General features: G+C 41.3%; 2 protein-coding genes across 5 annotated transcripts in view; one reads left to right on the forward strand and one right to left on the reverse strand.

The window, feature by feature from the left end:
* LOC117328122 (3-hydroxybutyrate dehydrogenase type 2-like) lies at positions 1-12423 on the reverse strand. Of its 3 annotated transcripts, none has more exons than XM_033885505.1 (10): positions 12261-12423; positions 10513-10601; positions 10034-10112; positions 9509-9605; positions 9171-9279; positions 7173-7233; positions 6786-6899; positions 6404-6462; positions 1361-1453; positions 1-831 (listed from the first exon to the last, which is right to left on the reverse strand). In XM_033885505.1, the coding sequence occupies exons 2-10, from the start codon at positions 10585-10587 to the stop codon at positions 778-780; spliced, it is 741 nt and encodes a 246-aa protein (XP_033741396.1). In that variant the 5' UTR covers positions 10588-10601; positions 12261-12423; the 3' UTR covers positions 1-777. The 3 variants fall into 3 exon arrangements, with proteins under 3 accessions (XP_033741396.1, XP_033741397.1, XP_033741398.1); XM_033885506.1 differs by having other exon boundaries at positions 12267-12391; XM_033885507.1 differs by lacking the exon at positions 12261-12423 and adding an exon at positions 11083-11101.
* Positions 12419-26261, forward strand: part of LOC117328121 (pyridoxal kinase-like) — a 24691-nt gene continuing 10848 nt past the window's right edge. Inside the window, exons 1-6 of one of the 2 annotated variants that reach the window (XM_033885503.1) lie at positions 12419-12577; positions 13078-13132; positions 14645-14749; positions 15641-15724; positions 16455-16489; positions 19001-19024. In XM_033885503.1, the coding sequence (XP_033741394.1) occupies positions 12446-12577; positions 13078-13132; positions 14645-14749; positions 15641-15724; positions 16455-16489; positions 19001-19024 (435 nt within the window). In that variant the 5' untranslated portion in view covers positions 12419-12445. The remainder of the gene's footprint in view (positions 12578-13077; positions 13133-14644; positions 14750-15640; positions 15725-16454; positions 16490-19000; positions 19025-26261) is intronic. The other variant, XM_033885504.1, reaches the window with a different exon arrangement.

Below are 26261 nucleotides of genomic sequence, written 5' to 3' on the forward strand. Positions count from 1 at the left end.
ATCAAAAGGACATCAAAATAACAACACACTAGACGAGTGACTAGTGGGCCACACTGAAGGACATCAAAATAACAACATACTAGACGAGTGACTAGTGGGTCACACTGAAGGACATCAAAATAACAACACACTAGACGAGTGACTAGTGGGCCACACTGAAGGACATCAAAATAACAACACACTAGACGAGTGACTAGTGGGTCACACTGAAGGACATCAAAAGGACATCAAAGTAACAACACACTAGACGAGTGACTAGTGGGCCACACCGAAGGACATCAAAAGGACATCAAAATAACAACACACTAGACGAGTGACTAGTGGGCCACACTGAAGGACATCAAAAGGACATCAAAGTAACAACACACTAGACGAGTGACTAGTGGGCCACACCGAAGGACATCAAAAGGACATCAAAATAACAACACACTAGACGAGTGACTAGTGGGCCACACTGAAGGACTGAAGGGGTAAAACAGTAATTTACTACACTTTTACTGAAGGTATGTATACACGCTTTAGAGTTGTGCTATGTGTATTAGATTTCTGACGATCATGGACATATTTCAGGCTTATATACAAATATATAGCCAGTTCGACTCGCACAACAAACAAATTAAAGATACATTTGTACCTCTACGGTTAACACCTATTACAACCTGTATTTAATCAAAATAAATCTTGAATAATAATTCTCTATAAATGTTGATACTACTCTCTTTGAGAAACCATTGGCTAGTTTCCGTGACAGCAAGCTTCCTTGTTTGGGGAGATAGCTTATAGGGTCCATCCACCATCAATGATGTACTCTTTACCGGTGATGTAGGACGCCTGAAAATAAACAACCTTACTAGGTAGATATCAGACACGCACAGAGGCTGTCCCCACTGGAGGGCGGGGTCCAACAAAGGAAATACTGTTTCATATTAAAGTTGTGCTTTTCCAACCGAATTAAGATTTAATCCTCTTTAGCATAATGATAAAATTAGTAAATAGAGAAAAGATGTTTCTGATGGACTACACTTTGTAATTCCAAAACAGGAAAAATGTGCAATAGGATTGTGAAATATCAAGGAAAGGGAAACAGGCCTTCTAGACCTCATGTATAAACATTGTACAGTAACGCCGTGTTACTTTTCAACAATTACATTAACATAAGCTCTCAGCTGGACAGGAAATAGTTTAATATCATATTTAACTGACAGGTGGCCAGAGATATTAAGTGTTAAACTCTATAATATAATATTTCACCGACACGTGGCCAGATCCACTTTACGCTTAGAAATACAAACACGTGGGTACTTTGTACTGATGGTAAACATTGTAAACACATCATCGATTGTTCATGTAGAATACTCACATCACTCGACGCTAAGAAAAGTATCAGGCTGGCGATCTCCTGAGCAGTGGCCAACCTCCCCATGGGCTGCCTTGCCATGAAGACCTTTCGGGCCTACAAACGGGTACATCATCACAATTTACTATAAAATATTCCAAATGTGCTAACTTTTCAACAAAGAGTTGATTTTATCGATAAAAAACAAATCTTTTTTTCAAATTTTTATACAATAACAAAAGTAAATTGCATTTCGAGGAAATTCTATCGTACTCCGCCTCTCGGCACGCTACACTGTTGCTCTCACAAGCGATTATTTTAAAACGCGTTTATATTTTTAGTCGTTGGTTTTAATGAAAATATTTTTTTTTCTATTGTTGGTGATATTTTATTCATTTTTGTGACAGGCAGCATATACAGATTTTAAATGTACCCAAACTGTTCCAGTCTTCACGATGTCTAACAATGAATGACAGTTAAAACACAGTTTTACTTAATGTGTGCGGCAACAAATCAAGATTCGGGCAATTGAGATATTTCTACAACATAATGCCCTCCAACGTATATTTGTAGAAAGGTAAAATGGCATATGATTATGAGATTTCATCACAACTGATGAACGAGGTAAATTGTAGGCATAAAACAAAAGTAAACTAGAGTCTGTAAGACATAAATGCCCCCACTGTCATGTGACCTTTTCATCAACTTTGACCAACATTCATGGGAGAATGGAGTTGTCAAGTGTTTCATTAAATCATTTGATCAATAGCGAGTGGGACATTGGCCTCAATCAAGCTGTTGTTTACATGAAATCGGAACGTGACGTGGCATGACGTGACGTGACGTAACAGGAAGGGACGAGACAGAATGCGAAGTGACAGGTCGCGACGGACATAGGCAACACTATAATTCCTCTCTTTTTTTGTATTTTGTTTTGTGTGTGGTGGTGGTGGGGGATAACAAAATAAGTAATAATATAAAGTATGTAAGAGTTCGACTGGCCACCATTCGGCAGGCCTCCTGCTGGCTGGTCAAACTCTCACACTCGGGTTAAGATTATTTCCCAACGGAACAGGCACATGTATATATCATTTTGATCCTTTATGAGAGCCTTTTAAAATATTTCACAAAAATCAAAGTCAAATAGGGAGGGCAACAGCAAGTGAGTAAATTGTAACGCATCTACGCACGAAGGAGGCACAAACAACCTGGGTCTAATGAGGACGATAGTAAGACACACCAACAGTGAGGGTCTAATGAGGACGACAGTAGTAGACACCAACAGTGAGGGTCTAATGAGGACGACAGTAGTAGACACCAACAGTGAGGGTCTAATGAGGACGACAGTAGTAGACACCAACAGTGAGGGTCTAATGAGGACGACAGTAGTAGACACCAACAGTGAGGGTCTAATGAGGACGACAGTAGTAGGCACCAACAGTGAGGGTCTAATGAGGACGACAGTAGTAGGTACCAACAGTGAGGGTCTAATGAGGACGAGAGTAGTAGGCACCAACAGTGAGGGTCTAATGAGGACGACAGTAGAAGGCACCAACAGTGAGGGTCTAATGAGGACGACAGTAGTAGGTACCAACAGTGAGGGTCTAATGAGGACGAGAGTAGTAGGCACCAACAGTGAGGGTCTAATGAGGACGACAGTAGTAGGTACCAACAGTGACGGTCTAATGAGGACGACAGTAGTAGACACCAACAGTGAGGGTCTAATGAGGACGACAGTAGTAGGTACCAACAGTGAGGGTCTAATGAGGACGACAGTAGTAGGTACCAACAGTGAGGGTCTAATGAGGACGACAGTAGTAGGCACCAACAGTGAGGGTCTAATGAGGACGACAGTAGTAGGTACCAACAGTGAGGGTCTAATGAGGACGACAGTAGTAGGCACCAACAGTGAGGGTCTAATGAGGACGACAGTAGTAGGTACCAACAGTGACGGTCTAATGAGGACGACAGTAGCAGACACCAACAGTGAGGGTCTAATGAGGACGACAGTAGTAGGTACCAACAGTGAGGGTCTAATGAGGACGACAGTAGTAGGTACCAACAGTGAGGGTCTAATGAGGACGACAGTAGTAGGTACCAACAGTGAGGGTCTAATGAGGACGACAGTAGTAGGTACCAACAGTGAGGGTCTAATGAGGACGACAGTAGTAGACACCAACAGTGAGGGTCTAATGAGGACGACAGTAGTAGGCACCAACAGTGAGGGTCTAATGAGGACGACAGTAGTAGGTACCAACAGTGAGGGTCTAATGAGGACGACAGTAGTAGGCACCAACAGTGAGGGTCTAATGAGGACGACAGTAGTAGGTACCAACAGTGAGGGTCTAATGAGGACGACAGTAGTAGGTACCAACAGTGACGGTCTAATGAGGACGACAGTAGAAGGCACCAACAGTGACGGTCTAATGAGGACGACAGTAGTAGACACCAACAGTGAGGGTCTAATGAGGACGACAGTAGTAGACACCAACAGTGAGGGTTTAATGAGGACGACAGTAGTAGGTACCAACAGTGAGGGTCTAATGAGGACGAAAGTAGTAGACACCAACAGTGAGGGTCTAATGAGGACGACAGTAGTAGACACCAACAGTGAGGGTCTAATGAGGACGACAGTAGTAGGTACCAACAGTGAGGGTCTAATGAGGACGACAGTAGTAGACACCAACAGTGAGGGTCTAATGAGGACGACAGTAGTAGGTACCAACAGTGAGGGTCTAATGAGGACGACAGTAGTAGACACCAACAGTGAGGGTCAAATGAGGACGACAGTAGTAGGCACCAACAGTGACGGTCTAATGAGGACGACAGTAGAAGGCACCAACAGTGACGGTCTAATGAGGACGACAGTAGTAGACACCAACAGTGAGGGTCTAATGAGGACGACAGTAGTAGACACCAACAGTGAGGGTTTAATGAGGACGACAGTAGTAGGTACCAACAGTGAGGGTCTAATGAGGACGAAAGTAGTAGACACCAACAGTGACGGTCTAATGAGGACGACAGTAGTAGGCACCAACAGTGAGGGTCTAATGAGGACGACAGTAGTAGACACCAACAGTGAGGGTCTAATGAGGACGACAGTAGTAGACACCAACAGTGACGGTCTAATGAGGACGACAGTAGTAGACACCAACAGTGAGGGTCTAATGAGGACGACAGTAGTAGACACCAACAGTGAGGGTCTAATGAGGACGACAGTAGTAGGTACCAACAGTGAGGGTCTAATGAGGACGACAGTAGTAGACACCAACAGTGAGGGTCTAATGAGGACGACAGTAGTAGGTACCAACAGTGAGGGTCTAATGAGGACGACAGTAGTAGACACCAACAGTGAGGGTCAAATGAGGACGACAGTAGTAGGCACCAACAGTGAGGGTCTAATGAGGACGACAGTAGTAGACACCAACAGTGAGGGTCTAATGAGGACGATAGTAGTAGACACCAACAGTGAGGGTCTAATGAGGACGACAGTAGTAGGTACCAACAGTGAGGGTCTAATGAGGACGACAGTAGTAGGTACCAACAGTGAGGGTCTAATGAGGACGACAGTAGTAGGTACCAACAGTGAGGGTTAATGAGGACGACAGTAGTAGGCACCAACAGTGAGGGTCTAATGAGGACGACAGTAGTAGACATCAACAGTGAGGGTCTAATGAGGACGACAGTAGTAGACACCAACAGTGAGGGTCTGATGAGGACGACAGTAGTAGGTACCAACAGTGAGGGTCTAATGAGGACGACAGTAGTAGGCACCAACAGTGAGGGTCTAATGAGGACGACAGTAGTAGGTACCAACAGTGAGGGTCTAATGAGGACGACAGTAGTAGGCACCAACAGTGAGGGTCTAATGAGGACGACAGTAGTAGGTACCAACAGTGAGGGTCTAATGAGGACTACAGTAGTAGGCACCAACAGTGAGGGTCTAATGAGGACGACAGTAGTAGGTACCAACAGTGAGGGTCTAATGAGGACGACAGTAGTAGGTACCAACAGTGAGGGTCTAATGAGGACGACAGTAGTAGGTACCAACAGTGAGGGTCTAATGAGGACGACAGTAGTAGGCACCAACAGTGAGGGTCTAATGAGGACGACGGTAGTAGGTACCAACAGTGAGGGTCTAATGAGGACGACAGTAGTAGACACCAACAGTGAGGGTCTGATGAGGACGATAGTAGTAGACACCAACAGTGACGGTCTAATGAGGACGACAGTAGTAGACACCAACAGTGAGGGTCTAATGAGGACGACAGTAGTAGGTACCAACAGTGAGGGTCTAATGAGGACGACAGTAGTAGACACCAACAGTGAGGGTCTAATGAGGTCTAGAGAAGTAGACACCAACAGTGAGGGTCTAATGAGGACGACAGTAGTAGGTACCAACAGTGAGGGTCTGATGAGGACGATAGTAGGAGGCACCCGGAGAAAAAAAACCAAGCAAAGAAAGAAAGATCAGATGAAAATAAAGAAAAGACAGAAATGATGATACAGAAATAGCAACTGCTGTAACGGGTGCAGCAAATTAGTAACAGTCTGATCAATTCCTCCTGGACTGAGGCTATGGAAGGAAATACTCGATTTTTGCTGTCTCCTCTTTAATTTTTTTTTCTAGAATTTGATTCTATTTTAGGCCATCAGCATCAATGACGGGCCCTGGAAGGACCAATTAAGTAGCTGTACAATGCAATTTAATTATTTTTGGCACTATTGTATATAAATTTAAATATGAGGTGTCTTCAAATGTGCTCTTATCGTATCTGCCACGTCCACTGACGTATTTTTAACTTCATTTTCCCTTGTACCTAACTCGGCAATGCTTTTCGATTTGTCTTTGTTTGGAGTTCCCGGCCTAGCAAGAAAAGTCATAGCTTTCTTTCATAATGGGCAACAAAAGCGGACATTTGACACTTGGTTACATGCATAGGGGCATGTGTCTGATTCCCAACCCTTGGTCGACATCAAATACAATAATGTAACAACAATATGGTTATATTTCTTACAGTGTACTCTGATTTGACCATATTGTCATTTAAAGATATCATATCCTACCTCCTCTGGATCAGGCTGTGCCTCTATCCGCCCGTGAAGAGAGGGTGTGTCTACGGTTCCTGTAACACAATATCATTGTCAATTGTCAGAGAGTGTCGGCTTATCTTTCAGTCTCTCTTGATCTTGGTTGTCTTTTCGTGTCATGCTTAAATTGTCCTTGATTACTGATGGAATAGTATTTTTTTCAAGTCGATTCCACGCTTATGAACTCTCCATAGAGCAAGGAAGTCAATTAATATTTTTTTCAATTAAAATAATTTTACAATTAAAGTATTGCATTATATCAAAGACTTAAGGTGACTGTCTTTATTTTTTCAACAAAGTATCAATTTTTCAATATCATTTACCAAGTCTTTTGGATAATTTTCTTATTCACACTTACCGGGGCATATGGGGATACAACGAATACCGTTGCCTATGAAATCCCTCGCTATTGTTTTACTCAGCCCAATCACTGCCGCCTTGGAAGCACTGTACACGAACCGGTTTGGAGGTCCTTAAAAGACGTTTCAATATATTTGTACCTCTACCTAGCATAAGGAAATACTAGAACGGCGTAAAAGGATACGTTTATACCATTAAACTAAAATTTTGTATTGCGTTTATCAATTTATACTGTTGATCGATTATTTTTAAATGTTTGATAGACATTTAAGAATTGAAATGATACAAATTAGCATACATAAACACATTCAATAGATTTGAATTAAGGCAAGCATCGGAGATAATGCATCTGTTCCATGTCTAAAATAAATATCCGCCGATTTACCGTGGATACTGGATGCCACTGACGACATATTGATGATGGCGCCTCCTCCATTTTTTATCATCTGAAACATGATCAGCATCTTGTTATATTTACATTTGCTCCGCATTTCCCCATTGACACAATGCTAAGAGGCAGTTGCTACCATACGCCTATAACACCCAGTGCCTCAGGCTATAACACCCAGTGGGTCATGTGACATTAAAAAAAGGCGGGATTTTTTTGTGTTGGTTTAGTTTTTTTCAAAGTTGACGAAAATGGTAAGACAATGTAATTATAAGTATTGAACAGTGGTTTTAATGTTGTTATAGTCGATATGGCAGCAAGATGTATGGTGGGCAAATGTAGCACGGAAACCCTAACGGGTTCCCAAGCCATTTGCCCACCATACATCTTGCTGCCATATCGACTAAAACAACATTAAAACCACTGTTCATTGCTTAAATAATATATCACTTTATCATCTGAAACACGATCAGCATCGTGTTATAATATCACTTTATCAACTGAAACACGATCAGCATCGTGTTATAATATCACTTTATCAACTGAAACACGATCAGCATCGTGTTATAATGTCACTTTATCAACTGAAACATGGTCAGCATCGTGTTATAATATCACTTTATCAACTGAAACATGGTCAGCATCGTGTTATAATATCACTTTATCATCTGAAACATGATCAGCATCGTGTTATAATGTCACTTTATCAACTGAAACATGATCAGCATCGTGTTATAATATCACTTTATCAACTGAAACATGATCAGCATCGTGTTATAATATCACTTTATCAACTGAAACATGATCAGCATCGTGTTATAATGTCACTTTATCAACTGAAACATGATCAGCATCGTGTTATAATATCACTTTATTATCTCAAACATGATCAGCATCGTGTTATAATATCACTTTATTATCTCAAACATGGTCAGCATCGTGTTATAATATCACTTTATTATCTCAAACATGGTCAGCATCGTGTTATAATATCACTTTATTATCTCAAACATGATCAGCATCGTGTTATAATGTCACTTTATCAACTGAAACATGATCAGCATCGTGTTATAATATCACTTTATTATCTCAAACATGATCAGCATCGTGTTATAATATCACTTTATTATCTCAAACATGATCAGCATCGTGTTATAATGTCACTTTATCAACTGAAACATGATCAGCATCGTGTTATAATATCACTTTATTATCTCAAACATGATCAGCATCGTGTTATAATATCACTTTATTATCTCAAACATGGTCAGCATCGTGTTATAATATCACTTTATTATCTCAAACATGGTCAGCATCGTGTTATAATATCACTTTATTATCTCAAACATGATCAGCATCGTGTTATAATGTCACTTTATCAACTGAAACATGATAAACATCGTGTTATAATATCACTTTATCAACTGAAACACGATCAGCATCGTGTTATAATATCACTTTATCAATTGCTTGTTGGTCTCTTTGCTGATCTAAATTTCATTTTTAAATTGTATTTGTATACATAGTTTGTATGCATAGATAATAATACAGGCGGGGGGGTTACGAAATGTGACAAATCTATGTCCGTAACGAGCCATGTAGACAGGGAATCTGAGATATCAAACTCTACGCGAGCCACGTTCCAAGCTCGGAGAAAAAGCAGATATCTACATTGGTGATAGGAATGGTAGCCTCTAGGATGAACAGAGGTAGACAAAGATACCAGCCTCCAAAAAATGTACATAAAGGTGTCTATCAACAATATTCTGAGAAACAGTATATCACTTTTTGGGATAGAAATAAAAACATTTATAAAAGAAAAACATTTGGAAGATTATTGGAGAGAGAAGCTAGATATGTCAAGATTTTTGGGAGACTTTTGCGATCGACTTTGAGAAAGTAGAAACGATATCCATATTAGAGAAAAGTCCAATATAAACATCAAGCGAACATGATGAGGGCCAGTATTAAGACCATGTTTCCAGTGGCACCAACCTTTGGGATCACACGTCGACAGGTTCTGTACATACTCTTTACATTAAGGTTAAAGCTGAAATCCCAGTCCTTCTCTTCCACGTCCAGGATAGTGCCATGATGTACGAATCTACAATATACACACGTAATATACAATACTCTGAACATTGTTCAACAGATAGAATAATTGAACCATTGTTTAGAAATCTATAATGTAAGAAATTAGAACCACTGTGTATCTCGCATTGATGAATTGTGAGAAAATGGTGAAACTTAGAGATTGGTGGTTAAAATTTTTTTTGAAGAATAAACTCAAAATGTAAGAAATAGACTAAGAATATCTTATATTTAAGACCTACCCCGCGCAGTTAAAAAGCACGTCCACTTTGTCTAGCGTCTCCATGAAACTGTCCACGGCCGCAGAATCTGTGACGTCCAGCACCTGTGTCTGAATACCTATACAGTACAAAGGGGACAGTCGAGTATGTGACCCTCAGATAGCAATCAGATAGGGAGTCTTGTTAAGGCGGGTGCCATGCGTCGTGATATTTAAAAGAGGTATACATTATGCATCTATTTGACATAATTATGACACCATGTGTGTAATAAGACGCAATCTCAGTAATAAAAACATATATAATCCCTGTATGTTTTAATGATGATTGAGTGACGCAATGCTAATTTGACTTGCCATTGACCTAGAAGCGACCGGGATCGATTCCTCGATCTAACGTGAAAAGGCTACGAGGAAACCTGCGCGACCACTTGGGCTTCATCCGGGTACTCCAGCTTCCTCCCACTGCAATACCCCAGCTCGCGCCCTCCGTCAGAGCCAACAATAGTGATTGGAGTATATATATAAAATGTATGCATTAAAGTTTTACCTTTCATCCCCGATAGTTCGCTCAGTTTTTCCCCGTTGATGTCGGTCGCAATAACAGTAGCACCTTCATCAGCAAAGGCCTGTCAGACAAAATAATCCAAAGGTCTCTCAGACAAAATAATCCAAAGGCCTGTCAGACAAAATAATCCAAAGGCCTGTCAGACAAAATAATCCAAAGGCCTGCCAGACAAAATAATCCATAGGTATCTTCATCTTAAATCCTAATTTTGTCTTGATTTCATGGTCTCGATAGATTAAAAAGATAAATTGTAAAATTATGCATTCAGTGATATTATTTAACATTATGTATATAAACGTGGATTTTTATCGTAAATCGGGATTGTTATTTTAGCCGAATATTGATATAACCCTGCTAAGGGTGTATACATGTATAAACTGTATATTGAGATAGATCCAAATAATCTAGACTGATATTTTCAGGTCCCAGTGATTGAATGTGATGTGTGATGAGCTACCTACCAAGGCCGTGGCACGGCCTATTCCTTGTGCCGCGGCAGATAGAAAAACAACCTTTCCTTCAAATCGTCCAGGCATTGTTTCCTAAGTAACTGCAAATCAAAGAAAACATAAAGGCCAAATTATATCATACAGTTGATATTGTACATGTTACTTGACGTAAAACACACGGTTAAATAATTATATTTCCTACACCTGCCATGAATATACACAACTCCTTATAAATGCAAATTTTCGATACGCCTGACGTTTCACAAAATGAAAAGAAATTAAATTTTAATGGATTGTAGTGATACAGGAATGGTTCGGTTTGTCTGTTCGGTCCGCTCAGTACTAGTGCTAAACACCAATCAGGTAGTATCAAGTACCAGCGTTACGCTGGTATGCCGCTAATTTAGGAAGGACTCATAGCCTACGTTACATAGACGAATATGTATTAGGATAAATTGTAAAGACATCTCACTGTATAGGTTTAAACTAACATATAACTACGAACAACAAAAGAAAATATCTGTCTAAAATGTGCGTCAATTTCATCTTTCTTCCGCAATGACATGTAAATCAAATCGTCACCTTTAATCCCCGGATGAAGTACAACCCACTCCGTGTCGTGGCCTCGCATACTAAAGTTACTGTGCAAAGTCTCTAGTCAGTTGTGTAGTATGTGCGGAGACATTTTATCAGAAATTGATCACAAGTTATCTCAAATTAGAGTAACTTTCGAGTTCCTATACTGCAGACAACAAAATATAAAAGAGGCACTCAATATGAATATAACAGGTTTTTTTCAATGTTCATATTGGCACAAACATATGCTGACTGACTAATTATTTAACATAAACCTAAATTGTTTGTGATCTAAATATAGATTTGTATATTACTCGCAAATTTCCATTAACGAGAAATAATATAAAACCTATGTTTTATTCTTATGACATTCCCACGTTTTATGAGAGTTGAAACTCACCCGATGTAGTAAGTTTGGTAACTCTTTTTTTTTTATAATTTAACACATTAAATATTCTTTCATCGAGTTAAATGTCCTACGACGAATTAAACAATTTTAATAAAAGTGCGATTGTATTACTACTGAAGCCCAGAAGGAAGATTTTTAGCTGCCCATTATTTGTTTATTACTTGTATACGTAGCTAGAATGTGTCATGTATTTTTTAAATTATTTTTGATTAAGTGTATTTAAAGATATATATTGTGTACATCGTTTATAAACCCTAATTTGTAGTATATCCTAATGTAGCAGCATTCATCTTACTCTTAGATCTCTAGATCTGTCTTTCTTCCCGTCATTCTTCTTTGCTTTTCTTTCTTTATAATCATTATAAGTATACTGTGTCGCTATCACAATCGTTGTAATATATATATTTGTGGGGAGGGCTTTTATAAGTTGTTAGTATTTTGGGGAATTTGGGATATAGTATATTTGGGAGTTTGGGCTGTAGTATCTTACATGTAGGAGTTTGGGCTGTAGTATCTTTGGGAGTTTGGGCTGTAGTATGGTGCCTGTCTTTATAAGCTTACGACTTACACTTGTACTGTTCTTATTGTAATTGATGAAAATATTGATGAAAATTACAAACTAAACTCCAAATGTCTTGCCTGTGCGTGACTTTGAAAGTCTACTGTACGTAGCTCCCTCTTACATAGATAATCTACATGTACACATACATAGTAAACGGTAAGTCGTTAGACCAGAGACATATATATGACCAAATGTCAGTGTTAATGCACTTACATGTACCTGTTATTCGTCCACGAGACTGTTGTCGTCGATTGGCACAACCTTTTAATTGGCACAGCTTACAGCTATATGCATACACGCAACACAGGCTGCAGTCAAAGTTCATCAACAGTGAGCTCCAACGGTAGGTAGTGCACGCCCACTCACTCACATGGTTGACCCGGAAGTACATTGAGTGAATGACCCCCGCACGTTTTACGATTTTGATGAACGTGACCATGGATTCGCCTGATGACTGTCGTGTCCTGTCCATCCAAAGCTCGGTCGTTTCCGGATATGTTGGCAATAAGAGTGCTACTTTTCCTCTCCAGGTGAGTGAGTTAATCATCTGACCTATTCCGACCCTCACACGTTTTCCCCACGGTCACCTTCACGGGTTTATGGTCAGTGATATCACTTTCTGTTTACCAATAAAACGTATTACGTTGCTGTCGTTAGGCGAATCTCACGTATTTTTTTTCATGTATTATACTTTCAGATCTGTTGGTGTTCCAGTATCCGTCCGAGTACATATATGTATACGTGTTTACGTCGAAATGCTTATTATTGCTGTTTTGTAAATGTTATAAATAAAGCTATGGATTCCGAGTTTTCCCTGGCACCATGTTATGGACCAGACACCGGGAATGATGTCAGGGCCAGATAAAACTAATATTAAGGCTTCAAATGATCCAAAAACACCCACCATTTTGAACATGCCTATATGCACATGTTTATATCGTGATTGTGTTTATTTTCGATTATTTTTTTATTGATCATGCTCATTTGTCTTTAACATGTTATACTGTCAATGTATATGTTACTTCAACAGGTTCTCGGATTTGATGTGAGCACTGTAAATTCTGTCCAGTTCTCCAACCATACAGGTAAATTAAATTGATATGGTACATTTAGATGTATATAAAGACAAGTAAAACAATATCATCATTGTTGACGTCACTGTCATCATCATCATCAGCATCATGTTAACTCTACATACAATTAAATGTATATTATTTTCATACTTCATTGTGCATTCATATCAACTAAGAAAAACAATGACATTTAATTATCTTTTATAATATTTCGCATAGAAAAATAGCTAGGTCTACAATGTAAGTCTTGAGGTCATCTGAACAAACCTCAGAACGTGACCTTTTTATCTTTTTAAATCTGTCTTCATCTGTCGTAATTCGTTGTCCATTTTTTGTTAACATTTTCACATTTAGAACTTCTTTCCAATTTTGATGATTTTTTTCAGAAACCAAAAGAGTTAATTATTTTGTCATCACCACCTTTGGGCCTAAGGGATGGACCAAAAGGAGTCTAATTAAGTGAAATTTAAAAAATCTTCATCTCAAGACCAAGATATGGTTGAATCAAATAGTCTTCGTGGATGGAAAGGCCTTTAGGTTCTTTTTCAAAATTGTAAAATTCCTGTGTCCTGGATTTCGCATGTTCCCCTGGGGAGAGGCTGAACTTTACTATTATAGTTTATATAGGAAAATCACATGGTCAATAGAGGTAAAATTTACTTGAATTACAAAAGTCTTCTTCTCATTAGCCAGATGTAGAAAAATAAATTACTCTTCATAGATTGAAGGGCTGTCAGGTTCTATAAATTCCATGGTCCCTGGTTTTCACATTTCCCCCTGGGGAAGGATACACTTTAAAGTTTTTATAAGAAAATCACTTTTTTAATAGAATTTTTTCATTGGATAATAATTTAAACTAGATTATACTTATTAGTATGTGATAGCAGTTTGATAGTATGGACATACAGAAACTGATGAGCTGGGCCAAGAGGGGTCAAAGTGACTGAAACTTAAAAATCATCTTTTAGCCAGCTATTAGACAAATGTGATAGAATCAAATACTCGATCCTCATAAATGGAAAGGTCTTAAGGTACTTTTAAATGATTAATGTCTGATGATTGTCATGGCCCAAGATTTTACATTTTTCTCTCGAACTTTACCCCAATAATTCAGACTTGATTGGAATCATAACCTTGAGGTGACAGTTTGAAACTACATATGAACATTTTTAGTCTGACCCACCCCTAGGGATTACAAAGAAACAGGCCAAATGTGTCACATTGTTTTTTATTTCAACAGTGTTCTTCTATAGGTTGAAATATATTGGTAATAGATATTTTTTGTTGTTGTTGGAAGGGTACATCATCCAAATGTGAACATATATTACCTGCAGGCTTCATATTTGCAGCCAGGAAGGGGAGTGGGAAAATTATATCTCTTTGTGTATTTATTTTTTCTCTCCAATTTTCTGTGGAAACAAATTCAGCATTTATTGTCATTATGAGATTATAATTGAAAATGTTTAAAAGAAAATAATTATGTGAAACTTATTCCATTCACCTCTTTACATGTGTTTCCAAAAGGTTATAAAGTGTTCAAAGGCCAAGTGTTGAATGCTGATGATATGTCCTGTCTCTATGATGGACTGAAGAGCAACATGATTCATCACTACACACACCTGCTCACAGGTAATAACACAAAGCATATCATTTATGGAACATCCATGATTTTAACACACTCATGTTCCGAGGTAGTAACAGATGAGATGACTAGGATGTCAAAATGTTTAAGGAATGACCAAGATTTTTATCACAAGGACTTGGTACGAATTCCAAATCCAGCTGGTGTATTTCATAGCTGACAGTTGAGGATGGACTAAATCTCTCACTGATTTATAGCAAAGTTGTTGGTGGGCTAAATCTCCTACTGATTTATAACACAGTTGAGGGTGGGCTAGCTAAATCTCTCACTGATTTATAACAAAGTTGGGGGTGGGCTAAATCCCCTCACTAATTCATAACAAAGTTGGGGGTGGGCTAAATCTCCCATTGACTTATAACAAAGTTGAGGGTGGGCTAAATATAAATCTCCCATTGACTTATAACAAAGTTGAGGGTGGGCTAAATATCTCACTAATTTATAACAAAGTTAAGGATGGGCTAAATCTCCTACTGATCTATAACACAGTTGAGGGTGGGCTAGCTAAATCTCCCATTGATTTATAACAAAGTTGAGGGTGGGCTAAATCTCCCACTAATTTATAACAAAGTTGAGGGTGGGCTAAATCTCTCACTGATTTATAACAAAGTTGAGGGTGGGCTAAATCTCCCACTAATTTATAACAAAGTTGAGGGTGGGCTAAATCTCTCACTGATTTATAACAAAGTTGAGGGTGGGCTAAATCTCTCACTGATTCATAACAAAGTTGAGGTTGCATGAGGGCTAAATCTCTGATTTATAACACAATTGAGGAGTTTGGGCTGTTTGTTTTGAACAGCTTACCTTCATGGCAATCATTAGGTAAAGTTACGTATTGTTGTGAGTTACGTTGAGGTACACTGTGATATTATATATTTCAGGCTACATAGGGTCCAAATCATTCCTGGAAAAGGTCGGTGAGATTGTCAAAGATCTACGAGAACAAAATCCTAATCTGACTTACGGTAATGGTCTTAAGTTTGTATTCATAGACATATACTTTAATACAGTCAAACTATCATAGAATGTATTCAGTAACAACTGGTTTCTGTTCTTGTATAGAATTGTTTAGATAATGAAGTGTTTTTTTTTAAAAAAGTGACATCATTATATAATGAACAGTAACTATGATATAAAAATAGCATTATATGTATGATTACCTGAGACATACACAATGTAGGCGATTGTATTATTTAAGGAATGCAATTTATTTTTTTCAACATTCATAAGGTCATAACAACATTGTCTTCTGGACATATTCCATGAATCACGTTCGAGTTGGCGGTAAAGTGTCAGTTCTAGGATTGATCTTGGCAACTGTCATAACAACAACACAAACAAAATGTAGTTCCATCTACAACAGTTATTCTGTGAGATCTTTGGAGTGATTTTTATCTTTTGAACATTTAGGAGACCGTAACAACATCGGATCTATGTACAATGTACATATAACTTGGATCGTGTTTATTTAAAAGAACATGAGAAGAAGAAAATCCTGCTTGGCAGCGGAGGGTACTTCCTGTGATAACGCGGACATCCCTGCCATTACTATTCACACTGTGATAAGACTAATGTTGTTATGATAAATTAATACAGTTTTCACCAATACTTTCAAGCATACTGAATGTAAATATGAATATGTGATTTAAAGGTATGAGAGGCTGTAGAAAACTATTTTTCTCGTTTTTGTTGCAGTGTGTGATCCAGTGATGGGAGATAACGGTAAAATGGTAAATATAACAAAGAGAATATGCTCAAAAACATGCTGCTCTCCTCTAAAATGCTGGTATAGTTTATCATCAATACTAAGGATGATCAAAAATGATGACGATAATTGAACAGATTTATAAATCTTGCGCCATCTTTTGATATTTTAATGAAGTGGACTTTTAATAAGCCTTGGGTGATTGGGGGCAAAGTGGATATCACACTTAGTGTAGCCTTTCATTAAGGTAACTGGGTTTGATTCTCCAACTGGACGTGAAAAAAAAGTATGGGATCATCTGCCCCACCACAAGGGTTTCATCCGGGTGGGTAATCTGTTATCCTCCAGGTGGGTAATCTGTTATCCTCCAGGTGGGTAATCTGTTATCCTACATGTGGGTAATCTGTTATCCTCCAGGTGGGTAATCTGTTATCCTACAGGTGGGTAATCTGTTATATTACAGGTGGGTAATCTGTTACCCTACAGGTGGGTAATCTGTTATACTACAGGTGGGTAATCTGTTACCCTAGAGGTGGGTACTCTGTTATCGTCCAGGTGGGTAATCTGTTATCCTCCAGGTGGGTACTCTGTTATCCTCTTGGTGGGTAATCTGTTATCCTCCAGGTGGGTACTCTGTTATCCTCCAGGTGGGTAATCTGTTATCCTCCAGGTGGGTAATCTGTTATCCTACAGATGGGTAATCTGTTATCCTCCAGGTGGGTACTCTGTTATCCTACAGGTGGGTAATCTGTTATCCTACAGGTGGGTACTCTGTTATCCTCCAGGTGGGTACTCTGTTATCCTCCAGGTGGGTAATCTGTTATCCTCCAGGTGGGTAATCTGTTATCCTCCAGGTGGGTAATCTGTTATCCTACAGGTGGGTAATCTGTTATCCTACAGGTGGGTAATCTGTTATCCTACAGGTGGGTAATCTGTTATCCTACAGGTGGGTAATCTGTTATCCTACAGGTGGGTAATCTGTTATCCTCCAGGTGGGTAATCTGTTATCCTCCAGGTGGGTAATCTGTTATCCTACAGGTGGGTAATCTGTTATCCTCCAGGTGGGTAATCTGTTATCCTCCAGGTTGGTACTCTGTTATCCTACAGATGGGTAATCTGTTATCCTCCAGGTGGGTAATCTGTTATCCTCCAGGTGGGTAATCTGTTATCCTCCAGGTGGGTAATCTGTTATCCTACAGGTGGGTAATATGTTATCCTACAGGTGGGTAATCTGTTATCCTACAGGTGGGTAATCTGTTATCCTCCAGGTGGGTACTCTGTTATCCTCCAGGTGGGTAATCTGTTATCCTCCAGGTGGGTAATCTGTTATCCTCCAGGTGGGTAATCTGTTATCCTACAGGTGGGTACTCTGTTATCCTCCAGGTGGGTACTCTGTTATCCTACAGGTGGGTACTCTGTTATCCTACAGGTGGGTAATCTGTTATCCTACAGGTGGGTACTCTGTTATCCTACAGGTGGGTAATCTGTTATCCTACAGGTGGGTAATCTGTTATCCTCCAGGTGGGTAATCTGTTATCCTACAGATGGGTAATATGTTATCCTCCAGGTGGGTACTCTGTTATCCTACAGATGGGTAATATGTTATCCTCCAGGTGGGTACTCTGTTATCCTACAGGTGGGTAATCTGTTATCCTACAGATGGGTAATATGTTATCCTCCAGGTGGGTACTCTGTTATCCTACAGGTGGGTAATCTGTTATCCTCCAGGTTGGTAATCTGTTATCCTACAGGTGGGTAATCTGTTATCCTCCAGGTGGGTAATCTGTTATCTACAGGTGGGTAATCTGTTATCCTACAGGTGGGTACTCTGTTATCCTACAGATGGGTAATATGTTATCCTCCAGGTGGGTAATCTGTTATCCTCCAGGTGGGTAATCTGTTATCCTACAGGTGGGTAATCTGTTATCCTCCAGGTGTGTAATCTGTTATCCTACAGGTGGGTACTCTGTTATCCTACAGATGGGTAATATGTTATCCTCCAGGTGGGTAATCTGTTATCCTCCAGGTGGGTAATCTGTTATCCTACAGGTGGGTAATCTGTTATCCTCCAGGTGGGTAATCTGTTATCCTCCAGGTGGGTAATCTGTTATCCTCCAGGTGGGTACTCTGTTATCCTACAGGTGGGTACTCTGTTATCCTCCAGGTGGGTAATCTGTTATCCTACAGGTGGGTAATCTGTTATCCTCCAGGTGGGTAATCTGTTATCCTACAGGTGGGTAATCTGTTATCCTACAGGTGGGTACTCTGTTATCCTACAGGTGGGTAATCTGTTATCCTCCAGTTGGGTAATCTATTATCCTACAGGTTGGTACTCTTTTATCCTCCAGATGTGAACTCTTTTATCATATCAAGACTGCTTCTATCCAGAATAAATGTTTCAACATAAGTTAGAGAATGTGTTTGATAGTTGTTCTAAATTTAACAAAGTTTGATGAACCTTGGGACTCATCTCTACTGTACAGCTACAAATGCTAATAAGAAACATTGTATATTTTGACAAGAAATCTATTATTAGGTTGGCTTGTCAGGTGACTTATGGGTGAGTGTTTATTTGTATAGATAACAATGCTAGGATTTAACACAATACACTATGTATACTGGGTTTTTTTTACAATGCACACATGGTTGACAAGCTATTATTCAGAAAAGGTGGTGGGTATACTTGTCTAAAATTTATATACTGTGTCCTGGGTATGAGAGGTGTGTCCAAATGATAACAAGAGCTAAAATACATTATATTCAATTATTATTGATAAGATTCTTACAAGAGCATTAGTATGAGTACCTTTTTATGATGTCATAATTCACATGATACTGCAGGCAGTTGATATGGTAAGCTGTATACTTTATTATATACCAAATATGTAACTGGAAATGTGATAAAGAGATGCATCACTGCTAGCGTTGCTATCATACCCACCATTCCATAAATTCTGTACTGCTCAACATCCCTCCCATTAATTCTGAACAATCCATTCTTCTTACCTAATATTCTGTATCACCCAGCCCCCTTACCTATAGTTATTCACCAGCCAACCTCCTCTCCCTATAATTCTGTATCACCCAGCATCCCCTACCTATAATTCTGTATCACACAGCCTCCCTCCCTATAATTCTGTATCACCCAGCCTCCCTCCCTATCATTCTGTATCACCCAGCCTCTCTCCCTATAATTCTGTATCACCCAGCCTCCCTCCCTATAATTCTGTATCACCCAGCCTCCCTCCCTATAATTCTGTATCACCCAGCATCCCCACCTATAATTCTGTATCACCATGCCTCCCCACCTATAATTCTGTATCACCCAGCCTCCCTCCCTATAATTCTGTATCACACAGCCTCCCTACCTATAATTCTGTATCACCCTGCCTCCCTACCTATAATTATGTATCACCCAGCCTCCCTACCTATAATTCTGTATCACCCAGCCTCCCCTCCCTATAATTCTGTATCACCCAGCCTCCCTACCTATAATTCTGTATCACCCAGCCTCTCTCCCTATAATTCTGTATCATCCTGCCTCCCCTACCTATAATTCTGTATCACCCAGCCTCCCTCCCTATAATTCTGTATCACCCAGCCTCCCCTCCCTATAATTCTGTATCACCCAGCCTCCCCTCCCTATAATTCTGTATCACCCTGTCTCCCCTTCCTATAATTCTGTATCACCCTGCCTCCCCTCCCTATAATTATGTATCACCCAGCCTCCCCTCCCTATAATTCTGTATCACCCTGTCTCCCCTCCCTATAATTCAGTATCACCCAGCCTCCCCTACCTATAATTCTGTATCACCCAGCCTCCCCTCCCTATAATTCTGTATCACCCAGCCTCCCTACCTATAATTCTGTATCACCCTGCCTCCCCTCCCTATAATTCTGTATCACACTGCCTCCCCTCCCTATAATTCTGTATCACCCTGTCTCCCCTTCCTATAATTCTGTATCACCCTGTCTCCCCTTCCTATAATTCTGTATCACCCTGCCTCCCCTCCCTATAATTATGTATCACCCAGCCTCCCCTCCCTATAATTATGTATCACCCAGCCTCCCCTCCCTATAATTCTGTATCACCCAGCCTCCCTACCTATAATTCTGTATCACCCTGCCTCCCCTCCCTATAATTCTGTATCACACTGCCTCCCCTCCCTATAATTCTGTATCACCCAGCCTCCCCTCCCTATAATTCTGTATCACCCCTATATACTCCTCCCTATATTGTCCTCCCCTCCCCTCCCTAATTTCTGTATCACCTCTCTCCCTAATTCTGTATCCCCCGCCTCCCCTCCCTATAATTCTGTATCACCCATATCACCCAGCCTCCTTCCCTATAATTCTGTATCACCTAGCCTCCCTCCCTATAATTCTGTATCACCCAGCCTCCCTCCCTATAATTCTGTATCACCCAGCCTCCCCACCTATAATTCTGTATCACCCCGCCTCCCTCCTATAATTCTTATCACCCGTCTCCCTCCCTATAATTCTGTTCACTCAGCCTCCCCTCACCTATATTCTGTATCACCCAGCCTCCCTCCTAATTCTGATCACCAGCCTCCCTACCTATAATCTGTATCACCAGCCTCCTCGCTATAACCTTTCCTCCCCTCCTTCTCCCATAGTTCTTTCACTTTCTATCCCATATTCTGTCACCCTCCTCCCTATAATTCTGTATCACCCAGCCTCCTTCCCTATAATTCAGTATCACCCAGCCTCCCTACCTATAATTCTGTATCACCCAGCCTCCCCTCCCTATAATTCTGTATCACCCAGCCTCCCTCCCTATAATTCTGTATCACCCTGCCTCTCTCCCTATAATTCTGTATCACCCAGCCTCCCCTCCCTCTAATTCTGTGTCACCCTGTCTCCCCTCCCTATAATTCTGTATCACCCAGCCTCCCCTCCCTATAATTCTGTATCACCCAGCCTCCCCTCCCTATAATTCTGTATCACCCTGTCTCCCCTCCCTATAATTCTGTATCACCCTGTCTCCCCTCCCTATAATTCTGTATCACCCAGCCTCCCCTCCCTATAATTCTGTATCACCCAGCCTCCCCTCCCTATAATTCTGTATCACCCTGTCTCCCCTCCCTATAATTCTGTATCACCCAGCCTCCCTCCCTATAATTCTGTATCACCCAGCCTCCCTACCTATAATTCTGTATCACCCAGCCTCCTCTCCCTATAATTCTGTATCACCATGCCTCCCCTACCTTTAATTCTGTATCACCCAGCCTCCCCTCCCTATAATTCTGTATCACCCAGCCTCCCTCCCTATAATTCTGTATTACCCTGCCTCCCCTCCCTATAATTCTGTATCACCCAGCATTCCCACCTATAATTCTGTATCACCCAGCCTCCCCTCCCTATACTTCTGTATCACCCAGCCTCCCTCCCTATAATTCTGTATCACCCAGCCTCCCTCCCTATAATTCTGTATCACCCAGCCTCCCTCCCTATAATTCTGTATCTCCCAGCCTCCCCTCCCTATAATTCTGTATCACCCAGCCTCCCTACCTATAATTCTGTATCACCCAGCCTCCCCTACCTATAATTCTGTATCACCCAGCCTCCCCTCCCTATAATTCTGTATCACCCAGCCTCCCCTACCTATAACTCTGTATCACCCAGCCTCCGTTCCCTATAATTCTGTATCACCCAGCATCCCCTCCCTATAATTCTGTATCACCCAGCCTCCCCTACCTATAATTCTGTAGCACCCAGCCTCCCCTCCCTATAATTCTGTATCACCCAGCCTCCCCTCCCCATAATTCTGTATCACCCAGCCTCCCTACCTATAATTATGTATCACCCAGCATCCCCTCCCTATAATTCTGTATCACCCAGCCTCCCTCCCTATAATTCTGTGTCACTCTGCCTCTATACCTATAATTCTGTATCACCCAGCCTCCCCTCCCCATAATTCTGTGTCACTCTGCCTCTCTCCCTATAATTCTGTATCACCCAGCCTCCCTCCCTATAATTCTGTATCACCCAGCCTCCCTCCCTATAATTCTGTATCACCCAGCCTCCCTCCCTATAATTCTGTATCACCCAGCCTCCCTCCCTATAATTCAGTATCACCCAGCCTCCCTACCTATAATTCTGTATCACCCAGCCTCCCTACCTATAATTCTGTATCACCCAGCCTCCCCTCCCCATAATTCTGTGTCACTCTGCCTCTCTCCCTATAATTCTGTATCACCCAGCCTCCCTCCCTATAATTCTGTATCACCCAGCCTCCCTACCTATAATTCTGTATCACCCAGCCTCCCCTCCCCATAATTCTGTGTCACTCTGCCTCTCTCCCAATAGTTCTGTGTCACTCTGCCTCTCTCCCTATAATTCTGTATCACCCAGCCTCCCTCCCTATAATTCTGTATCACCCAGCCTCCTTCCCTATAATTCTGTATCACCCAGCCTCCTCTACCTATAATTCTGTATCACCCAGCCTCTCTCCCTATAATTCTGTATCACCCAGCATCCCCTCCCTATAATTCTGTATCACCCAGCCTCCTCTACCTGTAATTCTGTATCAGCCTGCCTCCCTCCCTATAATTCTGTATCACTCTGCCTCTCTACCTATAATTCTGTATCACCCAGCCTCCCCTCCCTATACTTCTGTATCACCCAGCCTCCCCTACCTATAATACTGTATCACCCAGCCTCCCTACCTATAATTCAGTATCACCCAGCCTCCCTCCCTATAATTCAGTATCACCCAGCCTCCCCTACCTATAATTATGTATCACCCAGCCTGCCCTCCCTATAATACTGTATCACCCTGCCTCCCCTCCCTATAATTCTGTATCACCCAGCCTCCCCTACCTATAACTCTGTATCACCCAGCCTCCGTTCCCTATAATTCTGTATCACCCAGCATCCCCTCCCTATAATTCTGTATCACCCAGCCTCCCCTACCTATAATTCTGTAGCACCCAGCCTCCCCTCCCTATAATTCTGTATCACCCAGCCTCCCCTCCCCATAATTCTGTATCACCCAGCCTCCCTACCTATAATTATGTATCATCCAGCATCCCCTCCCTATAATTCTGTATCACCCAGCCTCCCTCCCTATAATTCTGTGTCACTCTGCCTCTATACCTATAATTCTGTATCACCCAGCCTCCCCTCCCCATAATTCTGTGTCACTCTGCCTCTCTCCCTATAATTCTGTATCACCCAGCCTCCCTCCCTATAATTCTGTATCACCCAGCCTCCCTCCCTATAATTCTGTATCACCCAGCCTCCCTCCCTATAATTCTGTATCACCCAGCCTCCCTCCCTATAATTCAGTATCACCCAGCCTCCCTACCTATAATTCTGTATCACCCAGCCTCCCTACCTATAATTCTGTATCACCCAGCCTCCCCTCCCCATAATTCTGTGTCACTCTGCCTCTCTCCCTATAATTCTGTATCACCCAGCCTCCCTCCCTATAATTCTGTATCACCCAGCCTCCCTACCTATAATTCTGTATCACCCAGCCTCCCCTCCCCATAATTCTGTGTCACTCTGCCTCTCTCCCAATAGTTCTGTGTCACTCTGCCTCTCTCCCTATAATTCTGTATCACCCAGCCTCCCTCCCTATAATTCTGTATCACCCAGCCTCCTTCCCTATAATTCTGTATCACCCAGCCTCCTCTACCTATAATTCTGTATCACCCAGCCTCTCTCCCTATAATTCTGTATCACCCAGCATCCCCTCCCTATAATTCTGTATCACCCAGCCTCCTCTACCTGTAATTCTGTATCAGCCTGCCTCCCTCCCTATAATTCTGTATCACTCTGCCTCTCTACCTATAATTCTGTATCACCCAGCCTCCCCTCCCTATACTTCTGTATCACCCAGCCTCCCCTACCTATAATACTGTATCACCCAGCCTCCCTACCTATAATTCAGTATCACCCAGCCTCCCTCCCTATAATTCAGTATCACCCAGCCTCCCCTACCTATAATTATGTATCACCCAGCCTGCCCTCCCTATAATACTGTATCACCCTGCCTCCCCTCCCCATAATTCTGTATCACCCAGCCTCCCTCCCTATACTTCTGTATCACCCAGCCTCCCTACCTATAATTCTGTATCACCCAGCCTCCCTCCCTATAATTCTGTATCACCCAGCCTCCCTACCTATAATTCTGTATCACCCAGCCTCCCTACCTATAATTCTGTATCACCCAGCCTCCCCTCCCTATAATTTTGTATCACCCAGCCTCCCTCCCCATAATTCTGTATCACCCAGCCTCCCTTCCTATAATTCTGTATCACCCAGCCTCCCTCCCTATAATTCTGTATCACCCAGCCTCCCCTACCTATAATTCTGTATCACCCAGCCTCCCCTACCTATAATTCTGTATCACCCAGCCTCCCCTCCCTATAATTCTGTATCACCCAGCCTCCCCTACCTATAATTCTGTAGCACCCAGCCTCCGTTCCCTATAATTCTGTATCACCCAGCATCCCCTCCCTATAATTCTGTATCACCATGCCTCCCCTACCTATAATTCTGTATCACCCAGCCTCTCTCCCTATAATTCTGTATCACCCAGCCTCCCCTCCCTATAATTCTGTATCACCCAGCCTCCCCTACCTATAATTCTGTAGCACCCAGCCTCCCTCCCTATAATTCAGTATCATCCCTGCCTCCCCTACCTATAATTATGAATCACCCAGCCTCTCTCCCTATAATTCTGTATCACCCTGTCTCCCCTACCTATAATTCTGTATCACCCAGCCTCCCTACCTATAATTCTGTATCACCCAGCCTGCCCTCCCTATAATACTGTATCACCCTGTCTCCCCTCCCTATAATTCTGTATCACCCAGCCTCCCTCCCTATACTTCTGTATCACCCAGCCTCCCTCCCTATAATTCTGTATCACCCAGCCTCCCTACCTATAATTCTGTATCACCCAGCCTGCCCTCCCTATAATACTGTATCACCCTGTCTCCCCTCCCTATAATTCTGTATCACCCAGCCTCCCTACCTATAATTCTGTATCACCCTGCCTCCCCTACCTGTAATTCTGTATCACCCTGTCTCCCCTCCCTATAATTCTGTATCACCCTGTCTCCCCTCCCTATAATTCTGTATCACCCTGCCTCCCCTACCTATAATACTGTATCACCCTGTCTCCCCTCTCTATAATTCTGTATCACCCTGTCTCCCCTCCCTATAATTCTGTATCACCCAGCCTCCCTACCTATAATTCTGTATCACCCAATCTCCCCTCCCTATAATTCTGTATCACCCATCCTCCCTACCTATAATTCTGTATCACCCAGCCTCCCCTACCTGTAATTCTGTATCACCCAGCCTCCCCTACCTGTAATTCTGTATCACCCAGCCTCCCCTACCTGTAATTCTGTATCACCCTTCCTCCCTACCTCATAAACACCTAATTAAGTAACCTGACATAACTCCTGTTTTGCTATGATTTGTATTTTATAGCATTTCCCACTCCAATAATTCTATAGTAATCGGGAACACCAGGATCACCCTATCAGTTGATGATATAAAACAAGTTATGATATTCTATCCAGTTAATGAATCAAAGCATGAACTGTAACATAATTGATGAATTATATAAGATCTATCATATATATCTTACAATTGTAGTAAGCTAGAGAGAAATGTATAGATCTGGTAAGAAAGTTCTAAATTAGATACTCAGTATATTTTTTTTCATTCCATTTAAATATATACAGTATCATGCTATAAATATTTGAATTTATCTGGCTGTAACAGAAAGAAATGTAAAGAAATATAAAAAGTAT

Source organism: Pecten maximus, chromosome 5, assembly GCF_902652985.1.
Source record: "Pecten maximus chromosome 5, xPecMax1.1, whole genome shotgun sequence".
Taxonomy (NCBI): Eukaryota; Metazoa; Mollusca; class Bivalvia; order Pectinida; family Pectinidae; genus Pecten; species Pecten maximus.

Coding starts and splice junctions, on each gene's coding strand:
- LOC117328122 (XM_033885505.1), bottom strand. CDS start 10,587: ATGCCTGGACGATTTGAAGGAAAGGTTGTTTTTCTATCTGCCGCGGCA. Junction 9,280..9,508: donor GTGCTTTTTAACTGCGCGGG/GTAGGTCTTAAA, acceptor TGTATATTGTAG/ATTCGTACATCATGGCACTA. Junction 832..1,360: donor TTTTCTTAGCGTCGAGTGAT/GTGAGTATTCTA, acceptor GTTTATTTTCAG/GCGTCCTACATCACCGGTAA.